The 16,496-nt window shown below is 36.1% G+C and overlaps 1 protein-coding gene across 3 annotated transcripts in view; it reads left to right on the top strand.

Moving 5' to 3' along the window:
- UGGT2 (UDP-glucose glycoprotein glucosyltransferase 2) overlaps positions 1-16,496 on the top strand; it is an 84,191-nt gene that overhangs the window by 5,569 nt on the left and 62,126 nt on the right. For 2 of the 3 annotated variants that reach the window (XM_058855356.1, XM_058855337.1), the window contains exons 3-8: positions 3,571-3,701; positions 4,818-4,930; positions 9,024-9,198; positions 11,133-11,229; positions 12,264-12,336; positions 14,374-14,474. In XM_058855356.1, coding sequence (XP_058711339.1) covers positions 3,571-3,701; positions 4,818-4,930; positions 9,024-9,198; positions 11,133-11,229; positions 12,264-12,336; positions 14,374-14,474 — 690 coding nt within the window. Of the gene's footprint in view, positions 1-3,570; positions 3,702-4,817; positions 4,931-7,416; positions 7,535-9,023; positions 9,199-11,132; positions 11,230-12,263; positions 12,337-14,373; positions 14,475-16,496 lie in introns of those variants that run through there. The other variant, XM_058855346.1, reaches the window with a different exon arrangement.

Raw genomic sequence — 16,496 nt, forward strand, 5'->3', positions numbered from 1 at the left:
CTTGAATGGCACAGAGATTTAACTGGCCAGTGATTGCCTGAACTGCTGTTACCTGTGATCGCTAACTCCCTAGCTGATCTGTGGATCCAGACATTCATATCTATGCAGTTGGAGCAATCCTCATACATCCATCCCACCAAGTAATTATTCCAGCACACTGTGTTCTTCTGATTAATTTTGTTCCTTATGTTTATTCTTCCTATTTCCTGTGCCTCAGTACTTTGAATTCTCTTGTGGGTTACCAGCATTTATTCAGATTAATTTTGTGTTGTGTGTACATGAGGTCTGAGGCACTGTGCTGTAATACTTTCTTATCTTTTGTGATTGCCCTGGTTGTCTCTCTTAATTATTTTTAACTCACCTGTGATAAAAGATAACTGTTGTAAGTTGTAGATAGTAAATGTCAACAGTTAAATGTGAGTCTGCTTGGCTGGCTGTTCAGTTTTTGCTGTAGTCAGTCAAATCAATTTGGCTACAGGAGTTGAGAGAGTTTTTCAGCAGGCAAATTAAGGCATCTTCAGAGTGAGCTTTTCAGGTTTTGTTGGCCGCTAGGCTGTATTTCTCATGGCTAGGATGAAAGTTCGCCAATGTGAAGCTCATACATGTGCATTCAGATGTCTGCAGTCTGGAGCTGTATCCTGTCAATGTGGTCTCTTATTTACTTTTAAATTGACTTTGTTAAGGATTTAGTGGTACTATGCTGTCATGCAGGATTTTATAACCAGAAAGATCTGGTTCTTTGTGATTCCCTGTAACATCCTAAGAAACTTACTGTGACTTCTACTCTGTTGGCAATGTTCAAATAAGCTTAGAGGTCAAGTAGTACCAAATTTCAAAGATTTAATACTATGTGAAAATAATTTGCAAACCATAGAACAGGACCACTGTTCTGTTTAACTGAAGTTAGCTCAGTTGGTTAGAGCATGATGCTAATAACACCAAGGTCACAGTTTCAATCCGTGTACAGGCTTCAAGAGTCCACTTAAGTTCACTGTAGTGTTGAACTTGAGGGTCCTTGTGGATTCCTTCCATCTCAGAATAGTCTGTGTGCTTCTGTATATGTAATAAACTCTAAAAATTCGTTTTGCATCAGGTAGCTCATATAGAATTTTATATGAATTAATGCATCTTGGTCAAGTTTAAAGTACAGTTGTATTCTAAGTGAAACCAACAGCGCTAATAAGTAGTATTATCAAGCAGTGGATGCTTGATTTGATAAATATATCCTTGTCAGTGTTGTACAGTCATTTTTGTAGGCAGACAAAAAATATCTTTTTTTTTTTGTATGAAAATCATCATCATCGTAATCATCTTCCAGGAAAAAATGTCAGCTCTTTTAAACACAGCAGTGCAAGCACAGATGAGATTTGTAAGCCAAAAAAAATTAAAGAATAGTGGTAAAAATGATTTAGGCAGTATCTTTAGAATTATGTATTTAATTGCTCTTCATTGTCTTCAATAGGGTGTTATTTGGAGCTGAGTGGAGAGGTAGAAATTTCAGATTTAATTTTATTTTTGTGGAGATAATTTTGAAGAAAATTTGAAAATACAGTTGTTGATAAAAAGTTTCCATCTGGAAGGATTTGTTGCTTCCAAATTTTGTATATTCACTTTTTTGAATGTGTGAAGCCAAATTTATCTTATTTAGAGCAATAGAGTCACTAAGTTTGGACAAGACCTCCAAGGCTGAGTCCAACCCTTGACTGATTGCTGCTCTGCCAATTAAACCATAGCACTCAGTGCCATGCCCAGTCACTTCTTGAACACCTCCTAGAATGGTGACTGCATTACCTCCCTGGGCAGCCCATTCTAATGCTTTCAGTGAAAGAATTCTTCCTGATGTCCATCCTGCATTACCTCCCCTGGCACAGCTTGAGGCCATTTCCCCTTGTCCTGTTGATACTTGGCAGGGAGAAGAGGCTGACCCCGACCTGGCTACAGCTTCTTTTCAGGTGGTTGCAGAGAGTGATAAGATCTCCTTTGAGACTCCTTCAGGCTAAACATCCCCAGCTCTCTCATCTGCTCCTCATTTAGGTTCTGCCAGGTCTATGTGTAGGTGTAGAGAACATAGATAGGTTTTTCATCCATTGAATTTAATGTAAGACAGTAACAACTGTATGTCATGGATTAACCCCATCTGGCAACTAAGTAGCACATGTCCACTCTCTGTCCTCCCCAGTAGGCTGAGGAAGAGCATTAGGAAAAGGTAAAACCTGTGAGTTGAGATAAAAACCACTTAATCATTGAAATAAATTGAAATATAATAATAATAACAACAGAAACAAGAGATGAATAAAACTTGTTTCAAGTGATGCATGATACAATTGCTCATCACCCACTGACTGATGCCCAGCCTGTCCCCAAGCAGGGATCAACAGCTCCCAGCCAACTCTCCCAGTTTATATACTGAGCGTGGCATTCCATGGCATGGAGTGGCCCTTTGGCCATTTCAGGTCAGCTTCTCCTGCCCATGCTCCCTCCCAGCTCCTTGTGCACCTCGGTGCTGGCAGAGCCTTGGAAACTGAAAAGTCCTGGTTCAGGATAAGCACTGTCTAGCCCCAACTTAAAGCTTCAGTGTGTTACCACATTATTCTCATACCAAACCCAAAACACAGCAGTGTCCTGGCTACTAGGAAGAAAATTAACTCCAGCCCTGCTGAAACCAGGACATCATATAGAATTCATGGGAAGGACCTTCCTTGAAATGTAGATTGTACACTCTTCAAATGTTAGGGTTTTTTTCTAGTGAATTACAGCAAATTCAGCCTTTCTAAATAAGGGGTTTTAAGGAGGAGAAGGCAGAAAGGAGATACTAGAGGCTTTAAGGGCAAAAGAAGATTTTATTTTATTTTCACAACCACGACAGGGTTGTAAAGAAGAAAATGAGAGGATAGAAGCTGCTTAGTTATGAAAATTGAGTATGCCTCTAGAATGAGAATTGAAGGTTAATTATTTCCAACCAGCATTCTGTATTATCACTTCTATCATTTCCAGACACCATCCACCTACCTTCTTACTCAGAGTCCTAGTTTTGACCTTGAAAATACAAGATATGCAGGGAAGGAGGAGGCTGCTTCACATGTTGTATCCATTCTCGTACTTTTGCTTATCATGTATTTTTAAGGAAGAAATAGAAAATGTGAGATTAGCTCAAAGAATGACACCTTTAGAAGATTTTTATTTATGTAAGTTGCATGGTTGAAGTATTTCAAAACTAAATGTGAGGAAATTATTTGTAAAATAATGCTCTATTCAAGACTCTCTATATAGGTTTTTCATGAGACGTTATTGCTGAGTGGGTTATTATATTGCTGAAAATAATTTCTGTATTAACTTGTGCTATTGACCTCTCTTTTGTTGTTTTGTTGGGTTTTTTTGTGATATTAGGCTTCTGGATTTGTAGAAAAGGAAATAGTTATTAGTGAACAATACTGAAAACTTTAGAATGCCAAGCAGCACTGGCATTAATGCTCGCTTATTATGTAGTGTAGGTAGATATGCCATTCATTGTTTAGGGCTAAGTACTAAAAGATTGTCTTTTCTTTTCTTTTTTTTTCCTCTCTTCAACAGATTCAGAGTACTCCTATTACAATTTAATCTTGAAGAAAGCAGGACAATTTTTATCCAATTCACAGATCAATCTATTGAAGTTTGCGCTTTCCATACGGGCTTATTCTCCAACTGTTCAGATGTTTCAGCAGGTGAGAGTATTGCCTGATGCATTTGGTATGTGATTGAATGTGGTATTTTGGCTAAATAATGTTTGTTACAGTTCAGTAAAATATATACCAGTATTATTTGGAATCAAACATGATAAAGATGATGCTTTTTAAGCTGGTTAAATTGACAGGAACAAATATTCATGTTCAGTTGTACGGATAGCATTCCTTTCAAGGTAGAATTCTTTTGCAATTGTTCATTTTTTAAAACTCAGGTTTTGATGATTTTTGGCATTGCGTCAAATAATCCTGTGGGAATTCAGACATTCCCAGAGTAGGACATTTCCTGTAGCTTCAAGTGATTTGTATTTGTTATTTAGTGTATTTCTCATCTTTCTCATTGTTTTAGTATTTAAAAAGTTGAAAAATTAGGAAAACCTGCTTTCTTAATGAAAAAGTGAGAGGACATAAATTAACTGTGCCTCTAAACCTAAAATTGCTACTCCTCCTTTTAGCAATGCCACCTTAAGGATAAAGTGAGAAATCCATATTTCTGAAAGGTAATAAGCTGCAATAAAGTTAGGGGGTTCTGCAGGTATTCTCTGGAGGAATATCATCATCTCAGACTCATGTCTTTTTGTTTTTACCTTTCAGCTGGTGAATCCAGACTCACTGACATGCAGTCACATTATTCCCACTTCATATTGGTATAGCTGAGTAGAGTTTCTTTAAAAAGGCAGAGGATGGGAGAGAGAATCAAAATTTGGTCTTATTTGTTTGGGATTTATTGGTTTAGAAGACTAATCTTTGAATGTTAACATGATTGCTGATAACAGCCAAAATTAAAAATATCTCAGAATACAGGCTGTGATTTCAGCTTGTGGAGGAGATTTCTCAGTCCTGTTTTTACAAAACATAAATGTACTTTTCATTTTCTGGAGTATGACTGCATTTAATAGATTACATCTCACAAAGGTTATAGGGTCTTAATCTTTTAATGTTTTTCTTTTTTTTTTTTTCCCCCCACATGTACCCAGTTTTGAATGGGCTTAATTAGAAATACGGCTTAATGGCAGCTGTTGAGTTATTTTAATCAAAGGGATGTGAGTTTAAGTGCAATCAAAGCATTCTGGTTGAGTATAATTGTTGAAATATTAGATTGCAGCTGATGAACCTCCACCAGAAGGCTGCAGCGCATTTGTGGTTATCCATGAGAAGCACACCTGTAAGACTAAAAGAATAAAAAAGCTGCTAGAGAAGGCTACTAAGAGGTAAATATAATGATCTAGTTTAAGAGGAAAAATAGATTACTAAAGAGCTTAATATTATAAGTTTGTCAGTTATGACTCAAAGTAGGTTTTAAAATCATAGACCTTTGGTCCTCTAATCACATGGACAATTTTGTATTTTTTCCTTTTTTTTTTTTTTCTTTTACATGGAATAGTCAAGTGTAAGTTACAGTGTACTTTCTAGACAAACTTACAGTTTTGTATGTCTCACACAGTACTCCGCTGACAGACCTTTCTCTATAGTCAGTGTCACTGCACTTGAGGTTTTCTGGGTTTCAAGGGGTTGGCATAGAAGTAGAAGAGTCTACCTCAACTGGCATAACCTTTCCTCACCCTGTGCTAGACCTTGCACCTATCAATCCTTTCTGCAGGTTTTGTCCTGTGGTAACTAACATCAGTCCAGAATTGGAGCTCTGAAGTAAAATGTGTAGAATATCAAAATAACAGTAACAAAGAGATGACAGTTTTATATTTAATCTAATTTTTTTAACAAAAGTATTAATTTGTGTTTTTTCAAGATTTACATGTAGCATTTTTTTCTTTGTTTAGTTCCACCCCCTCCCCCCCCCCCCCCGCAATGGTCTCCATAATATGCATTAGTGTCCATACCCTCAACCACTTCATGGAGATATGCAGAGCTGAAAGATGATTTAGTAGGGTATATTTTTGGATTTTGCTTTCTGTGAAAAATAAATTGGGGAGAGAAGCCCTGAAAACCTATAAATTTGTCTCTTTGGGGTTGGTTGCTTCTGAAAATAATTTGGTGTTCTACATGTGTGATTTGTGGTGTATTCTAAGTCCATTGATAAAATTACAACCTACTAAATCATTGTCTTTTGTTTATTCAATAGCCAAGGTTTCTGTAAAAACAATTCACTGTCTAGTTTACAGTGTCCCATTTTTACCAATTATAGTCTTCTAAAAAATGTCTTTTTTTCCCACATAAAAGCCAAAATATACTACGGATAATGTAAAGTGCTGTTGAATTCTTGTGGCTATATATTAAAGCATCATGAGACCATAACATTTTGTTGCAATGTCTGAAAATAGTAAACTTTAATTGTTTTTAAAATAAATTTATTATTTTTTTAAAGCAATTAACTGGATTCAGCACATTCTCCTTTCTGGAGATATTATTCCCAAATGTACAAAATTCTGGAAAATCACAGTAGTAAACAATTGAATCCTGAATTATTCAGAATTGGGAGACTTAGACTGTAGAAATCATTAAGAACTTGCAACAAAACTGTAGTTTCTTTTATTTGATTGGTCTTCTATTTTCAGTAACTTTGCAATTGATCACATCACACCATTCAGAGTTGCAGGGACAAAATATTGATAAATTTTCCCTCCTTCTCAACATCCCAAAACTATTTACTGTGTCATTCAACTATTTAGAGTACCTAGAGCTAGACTCTGAGAAAAACATGTTCACATTCACATGTTCAGGTAATCGTTCCCTCTGTTAGTGCCATTTGTACTCTGGGTAGCAGATGCTTCACCTATGCTGGTGATATTTAGGCTAGGTGATAATGATAGGGCTGTGCTCCTGTTCCCTTTTTTTTCTTCCAGGTAAACAAATGATGTAAAGGACAGTGTACCATGTCACAACTGGATGCTCTAAACCAGTCGTTCTTTCTGTCTTTTCATATTTTTGATTTATTCATTCTTTTCTTATTTCAAACTATTTTCCTTTGTGTTCCATTCTATGTCTTCTGTCGTGACTCTTCCAGTTCACCCAGGCCAATTTAAGCTCTGCTTTCAGTTGTTCACTATATTTGGATGAGGATGCTAGAAATGTCCTGATTTTAGGGACTGATAATTTCAAATCTCACCAGAAGAGAAAGAAGAGGCTGCAGCATTCTTTTCGTGTGGATTCATCATCTCAACCCAGCATCAGGCTCTTTGGACTAAGGAGAGCCCAGATATTCTGCTTATCAAGGTTAAGGTTCTGCTTCATTCAGTCCTTTATGCAACAGCAACTGTGATTATGTCTTTTACACTTTCAGCCATGTTGCAATGGACTGTGTGTCTCTAATTTGAAGTATTTTGTGTGGAGGTGCAATGGCTCCAGAACTCAAGGGCTTTGGCCATGTCAAAGAACACATGGTTAAATGATTGGGATTGCTATCTTGCTAACTGTCCAAAACACAGCACTAAGGTTTCTGGGGCTGTCGCTGTGAGGAGAAGCATTAATTGGAGTCACATTTTGCTCAAAGCAATCAGTGCCTTAGATTTGTCAGTACTTGTTTCCTGTCTTCTATAACACTGTTTCTTCATCCTATCCTGGGTACTATCTAGACAAGCATATAGTTGCCTGTAGTACCCTAGAAGCTGATTAGCAAGTGCTGAACTCCACATCTGTGTAATTTTCTTATCTTTTTCTTTTTGTCTGCCCAGCTGTTCTTCCTTGTCTTTCAGGCAGCCTTCTTATGAGCATCTCTTACATCAGGAAATTAATTACCTTTCGGTTTTAAGAGGAGGAGAATCAATTCCTTGTCACTACTATTCAGTGTTGAAGAGAAACAAAGAACTGAGGCTTATATTGGATTTACAAGAGCTGAACACTTAAATTCTCAACCCAAGGTCATTAGCGGAGCTCTATGCAGTGTTATTTCATTGCAGCACTTAATATTTTCATGAAACATGTTCACTGTGATATGAGACTGTCACTATTTAAGTCATGGCTGTACTCAGTAACCATCTTAGTTGACTGGTTGAAGTAGAGTGGATAAAGTTAGTTAGGAAAAGAGAAGCTCCCTTAGTTGAGGTTTTCCACTCTCTCCATGACAGTGGCAGCTTTTGTCTCTCTGGTTGTGAGAAGGAAGTTGCACAAGTCACATCCCACATGCTTTCATTGGGGCAAATGTGGATCAGTTCTTCCACAGAACTTACTCATTCAAGAGTTGTTTCAGACTCCTGGATCTCACCTATTTGATCTGCCTTGTCCTGTGATAGCAGTGGGATAGCTTGCCTGGTATTTCTGTGACACCCAACTACTTGCACCCAAGTTAATTCTTAAACAGGGCCCCCCTCCTTTTATTTCTGCCTTACAAGTGAGGTCCTTGATTGCATACCTACCAAACTTACATAGGACATTGATGTTAAAATCCTGAGTAACCCCATACAAATTGCTTCTGCTTGCAGTGAGGGTTTGCAGGACATTACCTACAAAGGTTACCTTTGCAGTGCAAATTTTTCTATGTTTTTTTACACTGACAATTTTCCAAGGATCTGCATCACAGCAACTGTGGTTTTCTGCTCACAGCTTTCCAGTATGGCTCTTCCGTGAGTGTCTACCATGCACAGTTCTGTACTGTGGTGCGTTGAATTAGAGTTTCCTAACTTGTCTTGGGAATGCTTGAAGACAGTTTTCTGCTGTTTTGATGGTCAGTGCAAAGGCAACTTTGAAAAAGTGTGCTCTTCAATAATTAGTACCTTGAGTGTATTACTCAATCATACCCTCTGTTTCTTCTCCATCTTTCCCAGGTTTTATTCAAAATATGTTTTTATTCATCTAAGAAATCATTGCAGCGTAACTTTTCTAGTCCTGATTTTCAATTAGAAGTGTAGGTAGGCAGTCAAAATTTGCAAAATTAGCTAAATTAACAGGGCCTGATGGTTTCAAAATGGTATAACCTCAGTTAGTTTCCAGGTGTGGTCACAGCTTCCACAAACTTCAAGGAATCTCCCTTTGCTACTCTGCTACTCACTGATTGCTCTGTGCATCTGTAATAGATGTATCATTCAAATTAAAAGCTTCAGGCTGTTACTGATGCACAAAATATCCAAGTGCTCTGCTCTTCATATGTTTTGTGTTGTGATTTGATAAAATATATTTAAATTATTTATAGTTGATGCTGATTTTTCAGTTTCTTATACTTTAATGTGTGAATTTGTTGTTCTGGGTTTGTTTGTGAGCAATCATGATTATTTTGTGATGATTTTAACATGGCTTGTATACTTCTAGCATATCAACATTTCCTAAGTTTCTTAATTATGAAGTAGATAAACTGCCACTGTTTTAATTAATTTTCTGACTTTATAATATCACAACTATTTGTTTTAAAACCAGACCCAGGCCATATCTTTTTAAAGGAGACCATAAATTCCCAGCTCTCAAAGAGGATGGCCCAGTGGTTATTCTGTATGCAGAAATGGGTACAAAAGACTTTGTCAAATTCCACAAGATTTTATCTGAGAAGGCGAAAAAGGAGGAAATTGTTTATGTTCTCCGGCATTATGTTCAGGTATGCAATTCAAATCAACGTTGTTTCAGTAAACTGTTAGTATTCTGTTTTTGCTTTGCTTACTTTTTGACAAAACACATTTTCTACATTTATTTTTGCATTTGCCTAAATTATGCACAATACATTTTCTAATATTAAAACTCTCTAGGTAAGTAATTCACCAAATACAAACTATGAAGCCAGGAAAATGTGGTAATGTTACCAATTCTGCATGCAAGCACTGATTGCATCACTTATCTTGAAATACCTCTGTTTTGGTTACACATCTGAGTTTGTACTGTGTACAGAGATTTCGGTGAATCTTGGCGCAGCAGACTGAACATATTAGTAACTAGAATTAGAAAAATGGAAAATAGCGAAGAGAATCAAATTGAGAAATTACCACTTATATTTTTACATATTCTCCATGTAATCTCATATTCACTGAGATACAGCAGCATGGGTTATCACAGCCAGCAGCATTGACCAGTTTTAAAATGTTTGTGTTCCATAGTGTCACTATTTGAAACATAATGCTTCCGAATTCTTTTCTTAACTTACTCTTCTCCCCAAAACAAAACAAGAAAAATACCAGTACATGGAACTGTATTGTCCCCAGTTTTGATTATTGGGAGGCTTTTGTGATTTATATTCACAGTACAACTCTTAAATAGTGTGACTAATCTGATGGAGTGAGAGGTTGCTGTGTTTTATGTAGACCAGGCATTTCAGGGAGAAGAGATACATAGTTTGCCGATGACTTTGAGTTGTTTGCTCACATTAATGAAATAGAGAATTTCAGGAAACCAGTCTTGAATTCAAAGTTCTGTGGGGTATAGTTTTTTACTGAACTTTGTTCTTTTATGCTTTTATGTCAATTAAATGCCTCCTTGCATATTAAATGCCTCACTGCTTTGCCTGGCTTATGCCTTGTGGTCTCCCCAAATGCGTGTTGTCTTCTTGCCTGCACTTCTCTCTTCAGACCTTTCTTCCCTTTATTTCCTTGCTCACAACCTTCATTTTTGTTCTTTGGTACACACTGGGATGGATTCTCCCTCCTCTTTTACATTAAATGCCAGAAGAGGGAGCATTGAGAACAGAAGAGGTAGGTCTTTCTGCTGTCTCTTTCTTTTTTTAACCAGTATCACGGAGACTACTTACAGGGTGCTCTCTGCTCCCTCTACCTTGAGTTTTGCTTAGAGGATGGACAGAGAAGCCTCCCAGTTCTACTGGGTCTTGACTTGTAGCCTGGAGGATTCTCAGTACAGAATGGTTCTTAGAAATTGCAAGCTAAAGCTTAAAGGCTTTCAAGAAATTGCTGCTGTGCATGTGCAAATTGCATTTTGGAAAGGGGATTTTCATACATTTGAGGCAAATTAGGACATATATTCAGAAATAAGTATGCTTTGTGTAATTACAGTATTGAATGTCAAACTTCCACTCCAAAGTTAGAAGTGGCTGTTGTTTTTAGTAAGTGGCAACCAGTTTTAAGCAGTGATCCTTTAATATATTTTATTAATACTCCTTGCAGAAAATGATTAATTGTCTTATCAAAAATTTTAAAAAGAGTAAGTCTGATGCAAAAACAGAGATTTTCCTCTTAACATCCTGTAAGTCTGCCAACATTACGAAGAAATTAGTATCAGTTTAAAATGTGAGTTGTGAGGGATCAATAATTGTGTAGGGTGCTATGCTCTGCCTTTTCTAGTCTCTCTTCTAGTATTGTGTGAAGACTGCCTTTGACCAGCCTTTCTGTGGTTTGCAGGAGATAAAGGAAATTCTTTTACATGCCTTCTCAATGGACTGTCAATATGCCTTGCACTTTGAATTGAAAGACAAATTTAAGTAATGACTTAAAAGTCACAACATTTTAAAGTTACAATATTGTTAATCTCTTTCAAACACATTTTTTAAGTTATGTTTTTTTCTTGTGTTAAAATAATATCATCAAACAGAAACCAAATTCCAGGAAAATGTATTTATCTGGATATGGTGTGGAACTTGCAATAAAGAGTACAGAATATAAAGCAGTAGATGACACACAGGTTAAAGGTATGTAAGTTTTTAAATTAATTTGGTATCTTGTTGGAGGTACTAGTGAAATGCATTAAAATCTTCTGTTTGTGCAATATTCAGTCATTAATGTTTTCAAGGTTATACTTAATTTCTGACTACAGGAGGAAATCTCAGATAATAGGAACTAACAAATCAAAATAGATGAGAACATTCATAAAGATCTGTGCTTAGGGTACAGTCAATTTTGTAAGCTCTAATTGCTGCTTTCTGTGGCTCTTCAAAATACCATCTGGTCTTCTTCCTCTCAAATTTTAAGATTGTTTACCTTTGTACTTCAGTTGCCCTATGATCGTTGGCATGTCTGAAATACTAATGGCTACAGTATCTACACATTAGTTTTTCAGAGCTGAGGAGGTTTTTTCTCTGAATTTCTGTGGAAATACTTTTACCATCTTCTGTAGGAAAGATGTGATGTACCACAGAATTTGGAGCAGTGTATGTCACAATGTATTGAAATAAGACATTTACTGCAGAAAGTAGTAACTGCAGCATGGTGACACAGAGAAATTACCTTGCAGGCCGTTCACAAGATAAAAGGAAAGTTAAGTCTCTTTGGTAAGACTAGGGTTTAATGACCTTTGAGTCATGTCAGAAAATAGTTTAGCGTTTTTAAGGGGAAGAAACTGTTCTCTGGCTTACATCAAATACTACCTTAAAGTGCTTTAAGGTCATCAGGCTTTTCAAGTGTGAATTTGGTAGTAGTTGACTGATAAGTTATACCTTATCACTTAATCAAAGTGAGAAATGTCTGTTTTGGGAAGTGAACTGTTAAACCACACCTATTTAATTTTATATGAAAATTGTTACCACTAAATGAATTATACTAAAAAATTAATTTTTATGTTGCAAATTTCTGTAGAGTAATTACTTTTGATGTCAAAATATGTAAGTATGAATTTAATTAAAACTATATCTGGGAATGACAACTTTGTGATTTCATGTTTCTATTAAATTTTATAATTCTTAAAAACTTTCTTGGCTTATATTGTCTTCATGTGTTGTGTGTTCAGGAGCAAAGGAGACAAAAGAAGAGGAAGATGAGGAGGAAAGTGATGTTCAAGGATTTCTCTTTGGCAAATTAAAGTGAGTTGATTTAAGTTTAATTAAACTTTTATGTTTGTTTCTGGAACCTCAACCAGCGGGGTTTTTTTCATTGAAGAACTGAGATTTATGTTGGAAATTACTTTATTTGGTGGAAATTATGTTGGTTTTTTTTCAAATGTCTTGAGAGCATAAAGATGCAACGATTGTTTATTCTGTTAATTTCAAAGTATTGCTTCTAGTTTTCTTATTATCTTAGCATGTATACAGTAAACTTAAATTAAAAATATCTGCCTGGGTAACACTCACAAAAGCTTAGAACATTGTGATTTCCCATTTGTTAGATAATTAGAAACAAAATGTTGGTTTTCAAAATGTAAGAGTAGCACAAGACATCCAAACCCATGTGCTGTATCTCCGTAAGGTGTTTTTAAGACAGATAGTATTGGATTTCATAGAGTTAAGGAGTGATATTTCTAGGAAAATGGGCTTATTATAGATACCATCTCATTTTGGCATTTGTGAATTTGTGCTCTTTTCCATCAGGAACTCTTATCTCCAAGCTGTGATCTGTTAAATGAAATTGAATGTTACCCTAGTGAGCACTTCTTCCAGTCCTCAGTTGCTGGATTCATTTTGTGGTTTCAGTCATGCAAAGTGCTTCCTTTTTCCTGTAGCAGATCCATGTAGTGGATCATAAATTTTTTTCTTCAGCAAAAACCCTTGGGATTGTGGGTCTTTTCTAGATTTCATTCCCTCATTATTTAAAACAAAAAGTAAACGTGTTTCTAGATATTGTCACTAAACTATAAATCTCAAGAGTTCAGAGCTGCTAATTCTGTCTAAATTCGTGAGAGCCTATCCCCTCCTTTCCTGCCTCTTAAAGACATTGAGGTAGAAGTGCACTCAGATCTTGAGGTTTCCCTGTCGTTTCACCTATGTGTTTGAGATTCTGTACAGCAGGTAATATCAAATGCTTATGCCATATCTTTATCTGAGCTTTTTTTCTTGTATTTTGCTAGGTTTAGCTATACTCAGTCTCTTGGTTCTCCACTGTGAGTGATTTGTGAAGCTGTCAGATAATTCTGTCTTTTTGACATTGTTTCTAGATTAATTTGTTTTTTCTTCTTTTAATAAGGGAGGTGAAATAGATGTTTCAGTAGTCTGTAAATTGTCCCTCTGTTACAGCCATGTCAAAAGTTTTACTTTTCTCAGCTATGAAATAGTTATGAATGTAAGCAGAAGACATAAAATGTTTAGAAATTTAATGGAGTTCGTGGGTTTTTTTCAAGGATGACTCGTAGCAGGCTGAATATTTGCCTTCAAAACTTTTTTACCTACCGATTATGTTTTCAAAACAAATAGCTAAGCTTTTGTGTACGGTGTTCTTTAGGTCTGACAGATGATTTGTGTGCTCAGTAGATTGAGTGCTTTCAATTTATAAAACATGTTCTCAATTGAGGCTTTGTCTTGCCTATACCTCTTGTAGTTAATGCCACAAAGAGTGCATTCAATTTCAGTCAATATATGGTACAGTTTATGTACAGTTAGGTGTACATAATCCTATTGTAAGCTAAATAAACAGTTACCTGTATGGTGTGTTAATACTGTCCAATCTTGGCCCTAATTTATTCAATCTAAATTTATGTGGCAGGTTTTGAGACACATCACTACGAAATAAGTGAATTCTTGGTATTTAGTAAGAATTTCCTTATGGATAGAGTTGTTGAGCCCTGGAACAGGCTGGCCAGGAAAGTGGTTGAGTTGCTGTGCCTGGGTAGATGTGGCACTCAGGGACATGGTTTAGTGTGGACTTCACAGTGCTGGCCCATTGTTGGACTTAAGGATCTAAAAGGTCCTTTCTGACCCAAATGATTCTGTGATTCTCTTTAACTGGTGTTTATCCCTCAGAAATCAACTTTTCTCACCAAAAATCCGTGTTTTTGTTTCAAGAATGAATTAAGTTCATTCTTGGTTGTTATCCTAGGAATACAATATTAGCTGAAGCAGTACTGTAGATAAAAGCAGACATTGATGGATGTAATTGATTCTTTTTTGTAATAAAATGTTTTATTGTAGACGGATGCATCCTGATCTGAAGAGCAATCTGATAGAGTTTAAAAACCATCTAATTGAAACTGCTAACAACATGGAACCACTGAAGGTTTGGGAAATGCAGGGTATGTATTGCATTTTTTTTAAATTAACACAATGCTTCATTTAATATTCCTTTGTTATTTTAATGTATTGACAATATGACAAAAGGTTTTTAAAAGGAGACATAATTTCATAAAAAGGCCATTATATACCACAGGTATTTAAAAGGCATGTGCTGATACCTTGTATTGTATGCTAGAAATTAAGGCAACATTGAAGTAATTTTATAAGACAGATATATTGCCTGTTTTTCTGTCTGATGTGTCATCTCAGGTATTAAAACTTGTTTTAGACATTTCTTAGAGGTCAAGAAAAAGATACAATTTTGACATGACTGCTGGGTTGGGATGAAATACATGTTAGGACAGCTTGTTTCCTTTCATTTATGAATTTTATCAGTGTACTGGAGTTCACATTGATGTATTTTTTAAATATAAATGGAAGAACATGCTTTTAAAAGCTTTCATGTAGAAAAGGAAAACAAATATGTTGATTGCTAAAGCTTGTGTGCTGTTGACATGCAGGACATTCTCTAGCTTGACTGAAATTGTAAACCGCCATAAAATATAAATCTCTCAGAAAATGTGATAACATTTAAGTTCCCCCTTACATTCTTCTGCTTTAGAGGACAACCTGGTCAAAATTAGTTTGCCTATATATTGGTGCAGTGAAGGAGACTGAGCAATCACCTGAGCTCCAGTTTCTTTTGGGACCATGCTGTTACAGAGCTTGCTAGCAGTGTCTGGTCTGATACTAGCTGTGTGAGATAATTGTAGTTCACTTGCAGTCTTTTATCAATGAAGTTCAACTGCAGGATTTACCTTTGTCCAAAATTAAAACCAATTGAAAAATATTGCTTTAGAGTTCTCTTGAGAATTCTACTTTGGAAAAAAATAGAAAAGAAAATAGTGAGTTTGACTATTTTTCTTTTTGTGTGTGATTGAATGCCACTTGGCTGATATTAAAGCTGAAGCAGCCATGAAACTTCAATCCCTTTAATGTCTACCTTCAAAAGACAGTACAAGGTCTCTGTTTAGTGGTGGTCTTTTCTGTGGTGTTATGGCTATATATATGAAAAAGGAAACTGATGCTTCTCCCCAAGAAGACAGTTCTTAGTGTTGAAAGTAGTTAAGTGTTGGGATGCTGTTAATTTATTTCAGGAAGATATAGTGGCTTATGGTTCAGGATCTTCAGTCTTCAGCCCCCACATTTTTTGGTGCAGTTGTTTTGATACCCTTACTGCTCACATGACAGGGTGCTTTCTTTAGTTCATTCTTAATGACTAATTATAGTGGCTGAATTAATGGCTCAGCTTCTCTCTGATTTCCTTTAATTAGCTTTGAAGTAAAAATCTAACTAAATTTAAGGAAAACTACTTCAGCTATAGGGCATACTTCTATTTATAAATGAACCTAAACACCATTCGAGAGTTGTCTTTCAAGAGCTTTTATATTTTAGGTAAGTAATTAATAAGTACTTTTTTCTCAAGGTGCCTTACACTGTGCTGTCAGCTGTGTTAGGGTGCTGCAAGGGGAGGTCTGTATTTGACAGCCCTGACCAGAGAGAACCAAGGAAGTAGAAAGATGTCATTTGGCCTCAGCAGTATTTGAATAGTTGTATCCTAGCTGTTCAGCATAAAATGGAAATTATTAACAATTTACGAAGGGTTTTAAGTGTATGACCCAAGTTCACAGCTTCCTCACTTTCTGTAGTAACAGCAGCAACTGGGTGTTGTTGCTTCAACTGATCACAGCTTCTGCACCTATTGAAAGGGTTCTGAAACCTAATTTAAGAGTGATTTCTTTTTATACTTTTTGTTAAAAAAAAGTATTAAGAAATAGAAGTTAACATTCTATCTCTCGCTCACCTATTTTTTTCAGCCAAGAAGTACCTTATCAGGCCAAACTAGGAATGTCTTATGCACTTCGATTCAGCCTTCATATTTTTTAATTCCTAATTGCTTCAAGAAGATGGTGCAAACTTTTACTAGGCAGCATCCTCTATGACTTTCTGCCCAGTGTTTTTTACTGTATGTGTCATCAGCT

Source organism: Poecile atricapillus, chromosome 1, assembly GCF_030490865.1.
Source record: "Poecile atricapillus isolate bPoeAtr1 chromosome 1, bPoeAtr1.hap1, whole genome shotgun sequence".
Lineage (NCBI taxonomy): Eukaryota > Metazoa > Chordata > Aves > Passeriformes > Paridae > Poecile > Poecile atricapillus.